We start from the raw sequence: 20560 nt of genomic DNA, 5'->3' as shown, positions 1-20560 counted from the left end.
TCCTATTACAATCAGAAGCAAAAGCAAAAGAAGTTCAAAAAGGAGGCCATAGATTTAATGTAACACCCTAATTACCCTAAGCCTTACCTCTAGCCGTAAAGCAAAGGATAACTAAGTGCCACGATAGTTCTAAGACTTATACAATAATATACATGTATATATAGAAAGGAATAATAGTACGAGAAGCCCGATGAATGTTTACAGTTCAAAAACCGAAATACAAAAGCGCAAAGCGTTCACACGATAACTAAAAGAGTAAAGGTCAAGATACAGGCACAAAAATAACAAAGTATATATATATATATATATATATATATATATATATATATATATATATTTGTTATTTTTGTGATATATATAGAAGCATAATAGTTATAGAGTACTAGCCGCAGCTCACGGAGTTTAGGCGGACTAGTTACATACAAACATAACAGAGTTTTGAGTTAAAATAGCTTATATAACTTATCTCTCATAGTCAAGCCTCTAAGGCAACAAAGTGTAAATATACAAAAGATAGAGAGAACTACAACAAAATATCCAAAAATACACAAAATAGATATCAGGGATCCTCCGTTCTGTCCCCATCACGCAACTCACCGAGGTGGGTTACGACCTGCATCTGAAAAATAACAACAGAATATGGTATAAGAACTGGAGGTTCTCAGTATGGTAACAGTGCCCAATATTGTAAGATATAAGATTCCGGGATGCCAGAGGCAATCCTAGAACTTCACATCATCATGAGATTCAACTTATAAAGAAATTTAAATAAATCCTTAATCAGGTCATCTATCTTAGGGGATTTCTAAACTATCAGTTCACTGCTGTCCTACAGCCTTCACCAGTCTAACCTCCTTGTGATCCCATTGCCACCGCCTTCCGAACCTCCTCAATCCCAATAGAAAACACAAGTAATATCAATACAAGTAAAACACATGTATGATCATGTATATCAAGTAACTCAAGAAGCAATTAAGCATGTTATACAATTAGGCAAACAATACAAGTCGGCAAAGCAAGAAAACATATAGAATATGCACATGATGAATGCCTGTCCTCTTTGGCTGTGATATCACATTGTCAATTCAACTGCCAACCCGATACATCCCCATGGAGATGTTGCCTTTTGGTCACGAATATAAATGGGAACCCCAGGGATATCGTGCCCGGCACACGGTCCAAAGATATAGTGCCCGGCACACTCTTGTGATTTCGAAAGGATGCGAGTGGGATACTCAGTCACAGACCTCACATCTCAACCTAAGCGGGACTAACCACCGTCCTTATGCCGCCGCCGCAACCTCGACAGGCGGGATTAACCTACCGTCCCTGCCAGGTGCATAACGTCTCAACAATATCAATATAATATAATACATATGCATATCTCATTCAGTGATCACTTTCAACATTTAATAATTTATCATTTCTCTTCGAGTCCCAGACTCGTCATAACTATCATCGGTCCATAATTTCACAACACATCACATTAATCATCGTTACAGTAGTCCACCATCTCACTCAACTAAATCATCCTCAGTACTCCAGAAATCTAAGTCTTCGTCTTCTAAATGTTTTACCAGAAAATATCTAGTTAAACTCACTTATGGTATTTTCTATGTTTCAAAGCCTAAAAACAAGCTAAAGGATCATAAACAAGCGTTATGAAAGTTTGCAAGCTTACCGAGAAGGTAAAATGATTGAAAACAAAGTTTTTATTTGAAAAGCAGGGCTTGTGAGTACGCATAGGGTTGTGCATACGCATGCACCAATAGAGTTTTCTTAACTTGTGTGTACGCATAGAGTTGTGCGTACACACACAAAGTAAAATTTTCCATCTTGTGAGTACGCATGAATACATGCGGACGCACTCAATAGAATTCTCTTCCCAGCTTGTTCGTATGCACGAGCCATAACACCCGTTCTGCTGGGTGCGTAGGCACAGGTGTGTGCATGGGCACACAAACCAGAACTTATAATTTTCTGCAACATCACAAAATTCAAATTTTTGACACCAACTTCCAACGATCATATATTTTTCTACAAAATTCCAATTTCCACAAAATTTATACCGTTTTAAAGCTCTTTGAATTATATTTAATTTGATACAAAATCCAATCGATTTCAAAAACCGAAGCATAAGATACGATTCGCCAAAGTTAGCAAAAAATTAGTTTTTACCAAAACCTTTAAAACTCAAGTTTATCAAAACTCTCAATTCAAAACCAATTATCCCACATCCAAAACAGCCCCAAAGTACCTAATTTATATTCATATACTTTCTCATCATTCCACAACTTAGCAACATACTTCATTATCAATCCTTATAATTCATTATTCATTTCAAATCTCATGTTCATAATTCAATATCCTCATCAATCATCAACCATTATCATTATCATTATTCACAACTTCAACATCATTTATCAACATCATCATTAAATGAAATCATCCAATCATCATAATCATCATACATCAACAATTATCAATAACCAATTCAATCCTATCCTAAGGCCTACTAGCCTAAGTGTCTAAAAATATTACATATTACATAGAGAAAATCGAAACCATACCTTGGCCGATTTCTAATATGTGAAAAACACCAAATTTGAGTCCAAAATCAAGCCTCCAATCATCAACAATTCACCAACTCAAATCAAATGCTCCAAATCAACTCCAACAATCACAAATTCAAACTATACATAAGCAATATACCCAAAATGAATATCTAGGGTTCACAAAATACCAAACCACAAGAGTTTCAAAGCAACTCACCTTATCCAAAGGAAATAGGGGCGAAACACAACAATACTCCAATGCTAGATCACCCCTAAACAATCAAAATTACAAAACTTCTTCAAAACTCAAACCTAAAAACGTGAAAACTGTTAGGGCAGAGAAAAAGAGTATAAAACGTGATTCCTTACCAGCAATACTTAGGTAGAAATGACGGGCTTGGCAAGAGCTTTGCGTAGCCACAAATGGAACGCGAATCGGAGCACCGTAACTCGATATATGATCATTTGAAGAAGAAAGTGAATAGTACCACTTCTTCCTCCTCTCTCTCAATTTAGCAGCTGCTCTTTGTGTTTTTAGGTTGTGTATGAGGCTGAATGGCCTTCATTTAAGTATATATATATATATATATATATATATATATATATATACACATTGGGTTTGGGCCCAACTTGAGTCCGGTCCAACCCGTTAGCGTTTTTGGCCTTTGCGCCAAACCTTTAGAATTAGCGCTCGGTTTTCAACTTTAATTGTATTCCTAAGTTTTTCTACTAGTTTTATTATTATGACGCAGTACCGGACAGACTTAAGCCGGTAGAACCAGCTAATTTACCGGTACACGTTTTTCCGTAATTTTCTGGAGACAATTACATTTTCCAACTCAGAAAAATCTACTGAGTCCAAATATCATATTTAAATTTTCTAATTGTTATTCTAATTTTTTTAACCTATTTTGGACAATTAATTTATTATTATTTTACATTAATTAATCGGTTAATTATTTTCGCTTCTTACATTCTGCCCACCAAATTAGAAATTTTACCCTCAAAATTTGGTTTACCCATTATCATCATTAAAAGTTCCCTCAACTTAAACCTACCTCTCGCCATTCATCTTTTCATTCCTCCATGTCAGTTAAAGTTACAATTTACATCCTTCATTCTTATTTGTAATGTCATATTTTAACTGAATTCAAGCCTATGCTGTCCTCATCCTTCTCACTCTTAGCTCCCTTCAGTTAACCTCAATACAACATCAACATCTCAATTCAATGTTCTCCAACTCTATCTTGTAAACCAATAATTTATCCATTACCATCTACGCAAAAATTCAATTACACTTGTAATCATCTCCAAAACTTACCCGAATGAATTTAATCTTACAGCCACAATTAAACTTAGTTTCTTAGAAATTTGTACTTACATTAAACCACTAAACTCTTCAAGTATTCAAGCCTAAGATATGTCTAGTCACCATTCTACTATCTCTATTCACAACTATCACATGTCATTGCATTCCTCAAGCTTCTGCTGTACCACTCTGATTTTTAGCCACTAATTAATTAACTAATCTAATTGTTCAATTAAGTAATACATCATTATCGGATTATAAAACCTAGGCTTACTTCTGAACTTCCTCAACTTGACCCAAATAGAGTTTACGCTCATCCTAAGACTAAGTCATAATTTAGGGCCTTATTACATAACTCAAGGTCTCATTAAATCCTCAATCTCAGTAATTGTATTATCTAGGACCTCAACAACAACTAAGGTACCTACTCAGATTATCCATCTTTAAGTGCAACACTACAGCTCGACATACTAAACAACCAATGAATTTCTACTTATCATAACTAAAATCAAATGCCACTCAATGTCAAACCCAATCAAAATTCAAGCCTAAATTCATGCCTACTTATTTTTCTCCTTTTCTACTTATCTCTGCACTTAAATAATTTGCTAGGTACCAAATGTTATATGAATCATCCTAGAATTTACACGTAAAACCAAAATCAAATGTGGATATCCCTAGGTGGTAGCTTAACTCAAAATCATAATCATTTAATAGTTTCATCCATCTCCATGGAGGCAGTTCACTCCTTGCTCCACATCTTCAACATAGCACAAATGCAGTAGACTCCAGATTAAGAGTAAGAGAATTCACTTCGTACGGCCTCAACCGTCACGACACATAAACAACTACATCCTAATGTTACATCGGAATGCACTCTAAGATTTCTAACGAAGTGTCGTCGTAGATCCCAACTGGTTTATGGGGTTTCAGAAACACCAACATTAGCTTTGTAGTTAATCTTTCTTTCAAGTTTTTGAGGAATTTTTCCCATAATTTGACGTCCATACTAACGGGGCATCCTTGTGCATTAATTTAGTCATAGGTAATGCCATTTACAAAAGCAAGGCTTCACAACTCCTCGTGATATCGCACGCTCACAAGTTCGTCCTTCGTGTTCATAATTCATGTCCTAAGGAACTAACATATCAATAGTTGTGTCTAAGGATTGCATGTGATGTCAAAATGAGCTCAAGTTATCTGAAGAGATACCAAGCTCAAAAGAGAGCAAATAATTTTGAATGGTATTTGTAAGAAATTGAAAAGATACATTGTGTTGTGATTAGACAAGGTTGTAGGAAATAAGAAAATGCACCAGAAAGAGAATTAGAGTGCACTTCAAGAAAGAATTCCAAACTAAGAATCGTTGGAGGGAACAATAAAGTACATTGAATCAAAATATGTCTTTGCTGATTTAAAAAATAATAAATAAAAATTACGAGTCCGTGAATAAAGATGGTTTATCTCAACAGTAATCTCCTTCACACTTGATTAGGTCAAAACGGGTTTAGACTCATGTCAAGGGGTATAAGTTTCGGGCGAGAATACATGCGAGCAAAGAATAGGATTGGAAAATGTTCAAACTAATTATCAAAAAAGATCATGGAATAAAGTACTTCAACTCGGGTTACAAAAGAAAGATAGATCGAGTCATACACATTTATTAGTAATATCTCTCTCATATTAGGTTTCCCATTGCCATCCTCCTTCATCCTTATCTGATGGTAACCGGATCTTAAATCAATTTTTTTGAAAACACTCTAACTCCTTGTGATGCGTGATCATCTTTCCTATATTTTCCTAGTGAATTTGCATTTAAATTGTTATGTTTAATCAAGATTTAAATATCTTTTAGCCACTATGAATGCTACTTTGAGTTGTGTGCAATTCTGTTTATTTCATGTACCATTCGGATGGATTTGATGGAGTTTCTATAGAAGAAGAGGAAGAAAGTAGATGATGTTGTCAACCCTGACCTCTTTGCACTCAAACAGAAATAACTTGAGCTACAGAGGTCCAATTAACGTGATTCTAGTGGCATTGGAAAGCCAACTTCTAGAGTTTTTCAACGATATATAATAGTCTACACCTTTCATATGGAATTACTGCCTTGGTGGCGGCAAACTTGGGAAATCCCAAGTTTGGCGCCATGATCATCACAACGCCTTCCTTGCTTGTTGCCTTGGTGGTACCAAACTTCCACACTCAACCACTCCAGGAAGTATAGAGCGTTCAACCAAAGCCAAACTTGAGATTTCTCAAGTTTGGCACCAAGGGTGCACACATTGTGGAATGTATACGGTTCATTTGAAGCCAAACTTGAGATACCTCAAGTTTGGCGCCAGCTAAGGAAGTCTTCAAAGATTTCACACGGCCTCAACGGCGCCAAACTTGGATTCTCCAAGTTTGGTGCCACCTCTTATGAATCAAGTGGTCCCACGCTGTACAAGGCTTGCACGAAATAGTATTTTAATTTGATTAAACTTTATTTTATTTTTAAAATAGGAAAAGATATTATTTAGTTTTAGGAAATATAATTTACATTAATTAGGATTAGATATAAAAGGGAAAAGAATCAGCCCTTCGGGCTCTCATCTCTTCTCACCTACCTCATTCCGCAATTTACAGTTTTTCTGAATCCTAGTTTTCTCTCTGAACCATGAGTAACTAAACCTCCATTGTTAAGGTTAGGAGCTCTGTCTATTGTATGGATTGATACTATTATTTTTCTATTTTAATTCATGTATTGATTTCTATTTCAAGAATTGTTTTCGTTCTTTAATCTTATGAATCTGGGTGGAACGGAAGTATGACTCTTGTTCTAATTGAGTTCTTGTATAACTTGGAAAAGCTCTTTACTTGAACAACAGCTTGAAAATAATTTCTCCTAAATTTCTAATTATCTGGACTTAACGGGATACGTGACATATAATCCTCTTATATTTGGGTAATTAGGGTTTCTGTGCCATATAAACTAGAATTGAACTTCACCCTCTAATTGAAATTAAGTGACCAAGGAATTAGCGGTTGATGAAGATTAGAGGAGACTAAAAATGTTTAAGGAATTAGGGTTTAGTCACATACAGTTGCCATGAATTGAATCTTGCATGATTAAAATAGTTAGTAAGAAAAGTCAATCTGGAAGATAGACATCTCTGAAGCCTTAACTATTTTCTCCATCTACTATTCACATCAATTTACTGCTTGTTTTCTGATATCCTGAATTTATTGTTTATGCTTTTGAACTCTCAAAACACCATTTTATGTTTGTCTAACTAAGTAAATCACTTAACCATTGTTGCTTAGTCCATCAATCCTCGTGCGATCGACCCTCATTCACTTGAGGTACTACTTGGTACGACCCGGTACACTTACCGGTTAGTTTGTGGTTTATAAATTTTGCACCAAGTTTTTGGCGCCGTTGCCGGGGATTGACTGTGATTGACAACTACTGGTTGTTTGATTTCTTAGATTAGACGTTTTTGCTTTAATTTCATTTAACTTATTTCTTTAAAATTAAAAAAAATAAAATAAAATATTTTGATTTATTTTATTTAAATTTTTTCCGCTTAATTTCTAAAATTAAGTTTGGTGTCCCCTTAGTTGTTTTATTCTTCCTAGTTATTTTATTTATTGAGTTTAAATTTTATACTCCTTTTTGCTTATTAGTTATTTTATTTTCTTAATTATTCAGTTTATTTTTTATTTTATTTTTCTTTTATTTTTGTTTTCTTTTATATTTTATTTTATTTTCCTTTATGTTCTATCTTCTTTGCTTGCCTGTTTACCACATGGTGCGTTTAATTCTATTTGGTGCTTTGTGCTAAGGAAAAATAATGGAGAGAGATCATATGAGTTATTACTCACACCCAAGGAGTAATTCTTATTATTGTGGATGGAGGAACTACCCGAATTTTGGTTGGCAGAGTCAAAACCAAAGAAACTTCAATGCTCCATGTTCCAATTATCAAGAACCACCATCTCCATATTCTACCAAGAACCACCACCTCTCTATCCATATCAAGAACCATAATCTCTCTACCTATATCAAGAGCCACCATCTCCCTATCCATACAAAGAACCATCCTCTTTTTACTCTTATCAAGAACCATAATCTTCTTCTTATTCATATCAAGAACCACCCTCCTCTCCTTATTCATATCAAGAACCATCAGCTCTTGAGCTTCACATGAAAGAATTCATACATGATATGAAGATGAGTGTAAAAAATATAGAGAAATATGTGGAGTTGATTATCAAGCCCCAGGAAGAGAAACAAGCAAATTCCTTCCCAAGAGATACAATGCAAGATCCTATGGAAGAAAGTGAGAAAATCAATCAAAGGAGTTCATACTCCAGTGAATTAGAGAACTCTCCACCCTCACACATGGAAGAAGAGGAAGATGCAAAAACAAAGGAGGAAGATGCACAAACAAAGGAGGATGATACACAAACAAAGGAGGAAGCCATGCACACTCCATGCTTGCACATTCCAATAATTCCAGAAGAAACCACACAACTCCCTATAATTCTATGCATGCAAGCTCCTGAGAAGAAAAATCTGAATGCACTGCCCACATTTGAATTGAAGTCTTCTCCCCTAACACTTGAATATGCTTTCCTTGGTGCTAATGAAGCAGAGAGTGGCATAGAGGGTGAGTTTATTGAACCACCAATTCAAGAAATTCTTGATGAAGGGTACACTCTAACCATCACACAACACCCAAATTTTGAAATCAAAGAAGTGAAGACAACCAAGGAAAGCACTAAAAAGGGGATTTTGACCAAGAAATAGAAGAAAATATCCATGAAAAAAAGAAGGTCAGCAAAAACCAATCTAACATCTACCCCAACAAGCAAGGTGAATCAAGTTAACCATAATAAAAGAAAGATTGTTAGGAGAAATTTATATCAGGGGACACTAATTTTCACCTCTCCCCCCTTGGAGACATTTCTTTTAACCAAGTAGAAGAAGAGGAAGAAAATTCAACAACCAAGTGTCAGGCTAGTGACATTAAGGCAGTGTTTGTTTGATGTCCGTGTCCATCAAAGACACAGACACGGTAGTACATGTCCAGTGTTTGTTTTGTAAGACATAAATTTAAGAAAGACACGGTTACACATGGTTACACACTAGAGACATGTAATTTGTGTCTTCTCAAAATGGTGAGACATGGATCTTTTTAGATTGACACAGATTATAATAATTTTTTGGACAATGCTATCCTTAATAAATTTATAAAATTCCAAAATCTTCCCTCCCTTCTACATCATTCCCTTCCCTCCCAGTTCAGTTTATCCCTCTTAGGTCTTCCTTCTTCCATCTCCTCTTCCACATCAAGATCTTCTATTGTTGTAGCCGTCGCCGACTCTGTTACCGTCACCGACACCATCATGATCTTTTCCCTCATTTTCTCTTCTTCATCTTTGTCTATACTTTTTTTCGCCCTTTTCTGCCATTGTTGCCTCTGCAACAAAAATCACTGTAGCCTCCTCTGCATACTATTGTGCATTGATTTCCAAATCTACGTTTGTTTTCGTGTTGCCTTCGTTGTCGTCTTCCAGATCTACCTCTATTCTTCACTACCGTCTTCCATGCCATCATCTTCTTCCTCCTTCTCCTCTATTCTTCACCGCATGTACTCTTCTTTTTTTTAATGTATATTTAATTTTTTATTATTGTAGAGCTTGACCATAAAAAAATTATTATAAATTCAGATTTGGTTTGGTCTTTGGAGAGTACATTAGCATGAGTTGATGTTTTCATTGTTGCATGCAGCTAGTTTAGCAATTTGTCTTTTTTACTTTTTCTTGTTGGAGATTGTTATCAATTTATTTGGAATTTGTTTGTAAAAAAAAGGAAATTTGATTTATTTGAACTCTTGTCCTGTTTGGTTTTTAAGATGTAAAGTGATATTAGATTAATACACATTATGATCTTGTATTATGTTGTTTGAATGAATTATTTGATTAGTCTAATAGTTATAAATTGCAGTAGAGAAGTGGTAGTGATGACAGAAAAAAAGTGGTGATAGTGGTATTTTTTTATAAGGATAATATTGACATTTGTAATTTAGTGTCATGTCTTATGTGAAGTTGCCAAACAAAGTAAAAATTTTGTGTCTCATCATGTCTATGTTCTTGTGTCTATGTTTTAACCCATACATGAACCAAACACAGCCTAAAGAAGTGCTTGTTGGGAGGCAACCCAACTACTAGTATCCTTGGTTTTGCAGTTACTTTGGTTTTAATTTTATAGTTATTTTTATTTTAGCATTATAGTTATTTTAGTTCTGGTTTTAAATTACTTTATCTCAATTTTTTTAGAATTTTTCATGTTTTACATGTGTTTTGGTCATGCAGAGTGGTTAGAACAGGAACAGGAGCAATTAAAAGGAATTTTTGACACCCTGGAGTTTTTCTTTGCTTGGGGACAAGCAAACTTTTAAGTTTGGTGTTGTAGAGTGCACTCTCTGTTTACCTTATCATTAGTGGCACCATGGGGAGATGAATGTTCTTCATGGAGGAGCACAGCCGGAGGAATGAGACGGCCACCAGTATAACTGAGGTGGTTGAGTTCCTTTTATTCTATTTCCCCTTCTATTCTTATTTTGTTGTCTTCTGTTTTCTGTTGCTTTGAATGCCTGCATGATATTTAGTACTTTTAGTTTCATTCTATTACTTTCTTTTAGTAAAAATAAAAATTTCTCTCATGTACTGCTCACTGAGCTTGAATCTGAAAAAGAAAAGAAAAGAAGTGATGTATTGCATGAAAAATTGAGTTTATATTTAAGAGTAGTCTTATTTACTTAAATGTGGTGGTATTATCTGTGATTCTGAATGCATGATATGAATAGTGCATATTTGAATTTGAATAAAAGGATGTTGATGTGTGAAGAACAAGAATTTAAACAAAAGCTTAATCCTTGAAGCAAAAAAAAAATAGCAAAAGAAAAATAAAAGCAAGGTCCAAGGCTCTGAGAATTAATGACTTGGGAGGTCAGACATGATTAAAAACTCAAAGAGTTGTTTCCTTAGTCATATGCTTGTGGTGTAAATGTGTCAAGTAATCCTTGAGACAGAGCACTAAGAGTCGAGATCAAGTGCATTTAATAGAGTATGCCAAAGGCTTTGAGCACCAATGTCTAGGAGTAACTGAAAGAAAAATCATTTCAACTGATCCATTAAGTCATCTATCCTCGGCAACGGATACTTGTTCTTCATACTCACTTTGTTCAACCGTTGGTAATCCAGCAGAGTCGCATTCATCACCAAGTGTATATAACCCTCATCTACAACTTTCCCTCCTTCCACAAAGTGTTCTGCTACTTAATATCGCCAACCTAATTCAAGTTGTTAAAGTACTTCATCTTTCATAATTCTACTATATCAGTGCTCCCTCACGCCTTCCGCTATGTCACTCTAATTGGTTCTTACAAAGAATCTGAATCGCTTGGCTGCATCCACCAGAATTATCTTCTTCCCTTGGTACCTTTGACGCTAAGTTTGGCCATCCCTAACAGCAACGTTCAATAAAATAAAATTAAGCTAAACTCTGGTCCTAAGCCTGACATTCAATCTGATATTCCTAGTTCTAAATCCTTGTCCCCATCATAAGTTAGTAAGGAGGGTCGAATTACAACCTCCTACAACGTGATTAAAACTCAGTTATCAATTTTATCGTTACCTCAAATTAGAGATCCTTAATCCCGTTGCTGAGACCGATCCGTACCCTAGTCCTTCCTGTAAGGATAACGTATAGAGATATGCCCTGACAATTCGCAGTGGTAACATCCACTGAACCCGGCCATGCACGGCGTATCCGGATGGTATCTTCCAGATCTCGGGCACCTTAACTCCTCTTGTTGAGCCCACGCCTGCTTACCTCCCCCTCTCGCCTGGTGATACTAGTCATGGTTAATCCTTCTGATATGCCCTTGACCTTGGGATCGCTGAGGGGTATGTCTACCTCTCTTGAAATTCTGGCCTCTTGGCGGAGCACACTTCCCACGACCTCTGCTACTAGTACCTCCCCGATCATCTCCCACCAGAGTCGTCTTCTTGGCATAATCTTCAACAATTCTTGCCTTGTTTACCAATTCAGAGAATCTCTGAATCTCTAATGCAACCACAACATTCATAATAGTTTTCCTCAAACCTTCTTGGTACCTTACACACTTCCAACTCTCATAGGACTCAAGGGCTCATCGACATACCCTTGAGAACCTACAGAGCTCTTCGAACTTACTTGTATACTCAGCTACAGACATTGAACCTTGCTTCAGCTGTATAAGCTCTAACTCTCTGGCTTCCCTTACTGAATCAGGAAAATACTTTTTGTAGAAAGCAGTCCGAAATAACTCCCATGGAATATCCATATTCTGTAGTTGTAGAAATTGACACTCTCCTTGCCACCAATGCTGAGCTTCTCCCACTAATTAATATGCAGCAAACTCCACGAACTGATTATTCGAGACATGCTGAGTTTGTAATGCACACTGTAACACCCTAATTACCCTAAGCCTTACCTCGCGCCGTAAAGCAAAGGTTAATCAGAGATTACGACAGTTCTAAAGCTCATACGTAATATATATATATATATATATATATATATATATATATATATATATATATATATATATATATATATATAGAAGAAATAATAAAATCTAGAAGTCCGATGAAGGATATAGCTCAAAAATAGGATTTCAAAAGCGCAAAACGTACTAACGAAGATACTATCTTATAACATAAGAAACAGAAGTGATATAAACAAGGTAATAGTATAATAGTGTAACATCATAAGAAAACTAGCCACGAGTTGCGGAGTTTAAGCCGGCTAGCCATATACAGACCATATAGAAACCTGACAGTTTAAAAGCAGCTTATACAAGTTGTTCTCTCATAATACAAGCCTCTAGGCAAAGACAAAATACAAAAGTGAGAGACATATAAACAAAATAAACCAAAAGACTCCAAAAGAATCCAAGATCCTCCGCTTCTGTCACCATCCAAAGTAACTCACCGAGGTGGGTTGCGACCTGCATCTGAAAAATACAACAAAGATATGGTATGAGAACTGGAGGTTCTTAGTATGGTAACAGTGCCCAGTGATGTAGGATATAAGACCCCGGGTCGCCAAAGGCAATCCTAAGCTTCATATCCATCACAAGATTCAAAGTTAAGCATTCTAAAACAAATAAGCATAATATAAACCTTATGATAAATAAACCAGGTAATCTATCTTAAGGGATTTCTATTCTAACTAAACACCGCTGTCCCACAGCCTTCACCAACCTATCCTCCATGCGATCCCATCGCCAGCGCCTTCCAAACCTCCTCAATCCCAGTAGAAAGCACAATTAATAACAATGCAAGAAATTCACAAGTAAAAGCATACAAGGCAAGTAGACAAGTAAGCAAATAGTCGTGTTATTCAATTAGACATACAATTACAAGTCGGCAAAGCAAATAAGCAGATAGAAAATGCATATGATGAATGCCTGCACTACTGGCTGTGATATCACATTGTCGGTTCAACTACCAACCTGACACATCTCCATGGAGACGTCGCCCTTCGGATTTCTCATATGGGAACCCCCGAGATATAGTGCCCGGATCACTGTCCAGGTACCGGCGCCTGCACGCCTATAGATCCGAAGGGATGCGAGCGGGATACTCTTGCCTCAGACCTCACATCTCAACGTAAGTAGGATTAACCACCGTCCTTACGCTGCCGCCGCTACCACGACAGGAGGGATTAACCACCGTCCCTGCCGGGCGCATAGCGTGTCATAATCTCAGTAAAAATATTATTTCAGTATACAGATATCCATCATCTCAATCCGAGTCCTCAACTCATCTCAACCACTGTCCATTCATAACTCAGTTTCCACTTATCAAAATTCATCATTCCTCATCTCATATATCCATCACCCTTCACCTAACGTCAAACCGTTCTCAGCACGCCAGAAACCTAGGCCTCCATTTTCTAATTTATCATAAAATTATGTACTAGAACCCTTAAGTCATATCCCATGTTCTATTACTCAAAACTAATCCCAAAAGTCTTAAAATTGTGTTATAGAAGCTTACAACCTTGTTGGGAAGGTAGAATAGTTGAAAAACAAGTAAAATTTGAGAAACAGGACGTGTGCGGCCGCATAGAGATGTGCGTGCGCACGCCCAGGAAAATTTTTAAAAGTGTACGTACGCACAGGGGTGTGCGTATGCACAGGTGTCAAAACTAAAAAGGTCTGTTCACTCGCACAACTTATGCCAGCGCCTCCAACAGACTGGCCTTCCCGACGTGTGCGTCCGCACAGACGTGTGCGTCCACACGGGTTGAAATTTTTCCTTAGATATGTGCGCACAAAAGCTGTGCTAGCGCTGCAAACAGAACGCACTTCCCTGCCTGTGCGTGCGTACAGGTGTGTGCGTCTGCACAGGTCAAAATTTTTAGAGGGTGTGCGTTCGCACGAGGGTGTGCGCCCACACATATCAGAAATCCTGAAATTCTGTAAATTTGCAGAATTTCATATTTTTAACACCAACTTTGAATGATCATAACTTCCTCTACAAACTTCCAGTTTTGACACACTTTATATCGATGTAAAGGGTTTTCAAAGATCTTTAATTCTAAAAAATTTCAATCAGTTTTGAAAATTGAGGCAAAAGTTATGATCGAGCAAATTTCACCAAAAACCCCATTTTACCAAATTTTCACAATTCTCAAACCACCTCCAACCAAAACAACATCAACCTCCCATTTACAGCACAACTACCCTCTTGGGTCAAAAATTCACCACTTAGCACATATTTTCATCACATTTCACCATTCTCCAACCACCAATACCAATCATGCAATATCACAATAAATCTCCATTCAACTCTTCAAACTACATAACCATATCGTTAACATTAATTTCACATATATCTTAACATTAGCAATATCATACCTTCATATCAATAATCATCACACCATCATGAATCATCATACATTAACATTTCAAACAACTCATCAACCATTATAATTCAAACCTATCCTATGGGTCACTAGCCTAAGTGTCCATCAATATTACATACTACATAGAGGAAACCGAAACCATACCTTGGCCGATTTCCTTTATACACCAAAACCCAAACGAGCACAAGCTATGCTTTCCAACATAATCCAAGCTTTCAATTCCACTCCAATAAGCACAATTAGGTTCCAAAGGCTCCCAAAGCCACAATAATCAATCTATATGCATACAATTCACCTCAAATAAACCTAGGGTTCTAATTAAACATAAACTCACAAGGGTTTAATGGCTCTTACTACTTCCAACAGATTTGGATGTCAAAACCCAAGGCTAAGCAAGGCTTAGAGCAAACCTAAATATCCAAAATCACAAAAACACATTTAACCCCAAAGTCCTAGGAACTGAAATTTGGAGAGAAGAATAGAAAGGATTTCGTGGTTACCTCTCCAGTTTCTTGTATGGGTTTTGTAGAGTTCTTCACGAGGAATGCGTAGCCACAAACGGTGCGGCGATTGGAGCTCTCTAGCTCAAGATATGAGCTTTGGAAGAAGAAGGTGAATAGTGCTTCTTCTTCCCCTTCTCCCCTTTCTATTTTCTGATGTGTGTTGTTGTGTTTAGTGAGTGAAAAGGGTTCACTTAAGTGCTTTTATATGTTGGTCTTGGGCCAAACTTGGGCCCGGTCCAGCCCGTTAATGTTTTTAGCCCGTTTGGCCCAACTTCGGGCCAAACCTTTAAAATTAACACCCGGTTTTCAATTTCTAACATTTTTCTAAGGTTTTTGCCGGTTTTCACTTTTTCTTATGTGGTACTGGGCAGACTTGAACTGGTTCACAGTTTTTCACGATTTTTCACAGAAGGCACATTTTCTGACTCAGAAAAACCCACTGAGTCCAAAAACACCTTTAAATCCTCAAATTCTCTCTCTAACTTTTCGAAATCTAATTTGGGCAATTAATCATTAATTAACCGGTTGATTAGTCGCGGTTCTTACATTCTCCCCACCAAATAAGAATTTTTTCCCTCAAAATTTGAATTACCGTAGAAAAGCTCGGGATAATCCTTTCACATCTCAGATTCCAATTCCCAAGTGTGCTCTTCTACTCCTGCTCGCTCCCAAGCAACTTTAACCAACTGAACTTCTTTCCCTCGCAGCTTCTTCACACTAGTGTCATCGATTCTTACTGGCGTTACTTGGAAGGTTAAGTTCTCCTTTAACTCAACCAACTCAGGCTCCAACACATGACCCGCATCCGACGTATACTTACGGAGTTGTGACACGTGGAATACGTCATGCAAGTTAGACAGATGAGGTGGCAAGGCAACTTGATACGCTACCGGCCCGAATCTCTTCAAAATCTCAAACGGTCCTATATATCTTGGATTCAACTTCTTGGTCTTTAATTGCTCTTCCAATCCCAGTTGTCGGTATCACCCGAAGAAATACATGTTCTCCCACTTAAAACTCTAACGGTATCCTCCTCTGATCCGCATAACTCTTCTGTCGACTCTGAGCAGTTAGAATCTGTGCACGAATCTTCTTAATGTTCTCAGTAGTCTCTGCTATTACTTCAGGACCCAAAACACTTGCTTCACCAGATTCATACCAACAAAGGGGAGACTGGCACTTTCGTCCATACAAGGTCTCATACGGAGCCATCTCAATGCTTGCATGAAAGCTGTTGTTGTACGCAAACTCCACTAATGGCATGTATCGGTCCCAACTTACGGGTTGATCCAAAACACATGCTCTCAGCATATCCTCTAAGGTTTGAATAGTCCTTTCCGACTGTCCAATAGTTTGGGGATGGTATGCAGTACTGAGACATAGCTTCGTACCGAAAGCCCTTTGAAAATCTCTCTAAAACCTTGAAGTGAATCGGAGATCACGGTCCGACACTATGCTCGATGGCACACCATGCAACCTTACTATCTCCCTGATGTACAATCTCGCCAACTCCTCCATAGAACAATTTATTCGGATAGGCAGAAAATGAGCGGATTTGGTCAAGCGATCCACGATCACCCAAATCGCATCAAATCCCGACCTAGTCCTCGGTAAACCGGTCACAAAATCCATGGCAATTCCTTCCCACTTCCACTGAGGAATCTCAAGTGGTTGTAGCATTCCCGACAGTTTCTGGTGCTCTATCTTTACCTTCTGGCAAGTTAAACACTTGGATACTACTGTTGCTATATCACCCTTTATCCCTAGCCACCAGAACATCTTCTTTAAGTCATAATACATCTTCGTGCTTCCGAGATGAATAGAAAACCCACTGTTGTGAGCTTTCGACAACAAATCCTATCTCAAACTCCCAACATCCAGTATGCAAATTCTTCGCTTGTACCTCCATAACCCTTCATCATCCTTAGTGAATTCTTCACGCCTCTTATCACCAACTGGTTGAAACAACTGCTGAAGCTTCTGCTCATCTTGCTGAGCCCTTTGTATTTTTTATTTGAACGTGCTTGAGATCTACAGCTGATTTAAACAAGCTCTTCCAGCAACTTCACCAATGTCTAGCTTAAGATCCATGAACTTATCTACTAGCTCCTCTTCCTTAATCCTCATCCAAGCTATTGTTAGAGATTTTTTACTCAAAGCGTCTGCTACCACGTCGCCTTTCCAGGGTGATAACTCAACTCGAAATCATAATCTTTAAGCAACTCCATCCACCTCCTCTGGCGCATATTAAGCTCTTTCTAATTAAAGATGTACTTGAGACTCTTATGATCAGAAAAGATGCTAAACCTTACTCCATACAAGTGGTGCCTCCAAATCTTTAATGCAAACACAATTGCCGCTAATTCCAAGTCATGAGTGGGGTAGTTTACCTCATGCGGTCTCAGCTAATGCGATGCGTAAGTCACCACATTCCGGTGTTGCATTAACACACAACCCAAACCCTTCAGTGACGCATCACAATATACTTCAAACGGTTCATGCGGTTTCGGCAAGATTAAAACAGGTGCTGAAGTTAACTTCTGCTTCAAAGTCTGAAAACTCTCTTCACACTCCGACGTCCACACAAATGGCACTTCTTTCCTTGTTAACTTCGTCATTGGTAATGCAATCCCGGAAAATCCTTCAACGAATCTTTGGTAATATCCTGCTAAGCCCAAGAAGCTCCTAATTTCCGTCACCGTCGTTGGTCTTTCCCACTCCATCACCGCTTCTACCTTAGAAGGATCTATAGCTATTCCTCCTTTGCTCACCACATGGCCTAAGAACTTTACCTCCTCCTTCCAGAACTCGCACTTTGACAGCTTAGCGTACAACTTCCGCTCCCTTAAGATTTGCAACATAGTCCTCAAGTGTTCCTCGTGCTCCTTTGCCATCTTAGAGTAAACTAAGATGTCATCTATGAAAACCACCACGAATTTGTCCAAAAAGGGACGAAAGACTTTGTTCATGTAATCCATGAAAACAGCAGGTGTATTCGTTAACCCAAAATACATTACCGTAAACTCGTAGTGTCCACAGCGTGTTCTAAACGCAGTCTTAGGAATATCATCCTCCTTCACCCTTATCTGATGGTAACCGGATCTCAAATCTATCTTGGAAAACACTCCAGCTCCTTGTAATTGATCCATCAAGTCATCTATCCTTGGCAGCGGGTACTTATTCTTCACAGTCACTTTATTCAGCTGTCGGTAATCCACACATAATGGCATTCCTCCATCTTTCTTCTTTACCAATAAAACTGGCACTCCCCACGGTGATACACTCGGTCGAATGAACCTCTTGTTCAGAAGCTCTTCCAACTGAGTCTTTAACTCTGCCAGCTCTATCGGAGCCATTCTATAAGGCGCAATCGACATTGGTCCGGCTCCCGGCACCAATTCAATCGTAAATTCAATTTTCCTTTGAGGTGGAAACTCAGGGATATCTTCCGGGAACACTTCTGGAAAATCTTTAACCACTGGTATTTGATCCAAGTTCTGGGCATCACCCAACGCATTAGCAGCCAATAGAATATAGCCCTGCCACTCCTTCCCACTACAATGCACCATTACAGAGTTCAGGTAATATCCCATAGCTACCACCGCTCCCTTTTCTCTGTCCGGCATAAACCGAATTGTCCGTTCAAAACAATCCAACAAAACCAGATTCTTCGACAGCCAATCAAACCCCAAAATCATCTCTAGCCCCACCATTGGTAAACAGATCAAATCCTGCACAAAGTCTCTACCCTCGAGCTTGAAACCTACTTGTCTACAACCTGACCTAGTCATAACTGTCTGATGCGGAGTATGTACATGCATATCAAAAGGTAACTCTGACACTTTCAAGCCTAGTTTCTCAACTTTAGCAAATGAAATAAACGAATGCGAAGCTCCAGTATCATATAATGCAACTAATGACTTATCACCAATTAGACATATACCTTTCATCAACGGATCCGCTTTAGAAGCATCCTTGGCATTCACAGCAAAGACTCGACCTTGATGCTGACTCTGGCCCGCATTCTGGTTCCTCCCACGAGTGTAATCCCTCGCAATGTGGCCAGAAAACCCACAAATAAAACAACCACCTAAACCAATTTTGCATGAGTCATAAGGATGGAAACGCGCACAATGTACACAAGTCAAATCCGGAGAATTCTTACTCTGATTTCCTCTCCCCTTAGCATACTGAAATTGAGTCTGAGTGTTCTTTCTGAAACCTCCTTGACCTTGAAGCGCATATCCTCCTCTCTTGAAGCTTTGCCCTTTCGGATGAAAATACTTGCCACGCCCCCGACTAGAGCTCCCTCCACGAGTTTCCTTGGATGAAGCTACCGTCTTGGCATATTCTTCCACCACTCTCGCCTTGTTCACCAAGTCAGAGAAGACACGGATCTCCATAGGCGCCACAGCAGTCATAATGCTATCCCTTAAACCTCTCTGATTCTTAATGCACTTCCAACTCTCGTAAGTCTCCGGGGCACCTTGACATACCCTAGAAAACCTACAGAGTTCCTCAAACTTGTTGGTGTAATCTGCCATAGACATGGAACCTTGCTTCAGCTGCATCAGTTCCATCTCCTTTGCCTCCATTGCAGACTCAGGGAAATACTTCTTATAGAAGGCCGTTTGAAACACCTCCCACAGAATGTCAGCGTTCTGAAGTTGTAGCAAGCGTCACTCTGCTTACCACCAGGGCTGGGCCTCTCCCACAAGCTGATAAGTAGAAAACTCTACATACTGATTGAGTGGAACATGCTGCGCCTGTAAAGCATGCTCTATAGCCTGAAACTAGTGATCCGCTTCAGTAGGATTTATGGATCCTCGGAAAGTGGGCGGATGAACCTTGAAAAACATCGCCAAGGTCATCGGAACTCCTCCCGTGTTATCGCCATTTCCCTCAACATTATCATTGGTATTTCCTTTGCCATTCACATTACCATTCCTCGCCGGTTGGCCTAACCTCTGCACAGCTTGCTGAGTCGCAGCAGCATTCGCTTCCATGGTGTTCGTTAAGTTAGCCATGGCCACCATAGACTCGGCATGGTTATCAGCCGGTTGCTCATTCCTACTCTCTTGGGTACGCGTTCGACCTCGCCCGCGAGTGGCCATTAGGGTTTCTGTCTACACCAAACAATCGATATCAAGGTGATCAGTCTCAATATCAAAAGCCTAGTGCTTCAATTATCCCAAGCAGGCACTCACAAACAAGCATGCTATGCAAT

General features: G+C 38.5%; 1 protein-coding gene across 1 annotated transcript; it reads right to left on the bottom strand.

The window, feature by feature from the left end:
* Positions 1-17738: 17738 nt before the first annotated feature.
* LOC140178564 (uncharacterized) lies at positions 17739-20339 on the bottom strand. The gene is made up of 4 exons (XM_072215752.1): positions 20181-20339; positions 18672-19994; positions 18351-18419; positions 17739-18227 (listed from the first exon to the last, which is right to left on the bottom strand). The coding sequence occupies exons 1-4, from the start codon at positions 20337-20339 to the stop codon at positions 17739-17741; spliced, it is 2040 nt and encodes a 679-aa protein (XP_072071853.1).
* Between the last annotated feature and the right edge of the window lie 221 nt (positions 20340-20560).

The sequence above is a fragment of the Arachis hypogaea genome, chromosome 14, assembly GCF_003086295.3.
Source record: "Arachis hypogaea cultivar Tifrunner chromosome 14, arahy.Tifrunner.gnm2.J5K5, whole genome shotgun sequence".
Taxonomy (NCBI): domain Eukaryota; kingdom Viridiplantae; phylum Streptophyta; class Magnoliopsida; order Fabales; family Fabaceae; genus Arachis; species Arachis hypogaea.
This window is presented reverse-complemented; position numbering and strand designations above follow the sequence as displayed.

Excerpts from the sequence above, each read along its gene's own strand:
- LOC140178564 (XM_072215752.1), bottom strand. The coding sequence starts at position 20,339 with ATGGAAGCGAATGCTGCTGCGACTCAGCAAGCTGTGCAGAGGTTAGGC. Across the intron at positions 18,420-18,671 it reads GAATGGCTCCGATAGAGCTG|ATAAGGGTGAAGGAGGATGA; the intron begins GCAGAGTTAAAG and ends GGTTACCATCAG. Across the intron at positions 18,228-18,350 it reads GTGGACACTACGAGTTTACG|ATGGCAAAGGAGCACGAGGA; the intron begins GTAATGTATTTT and ends GTTTACTCTAAG.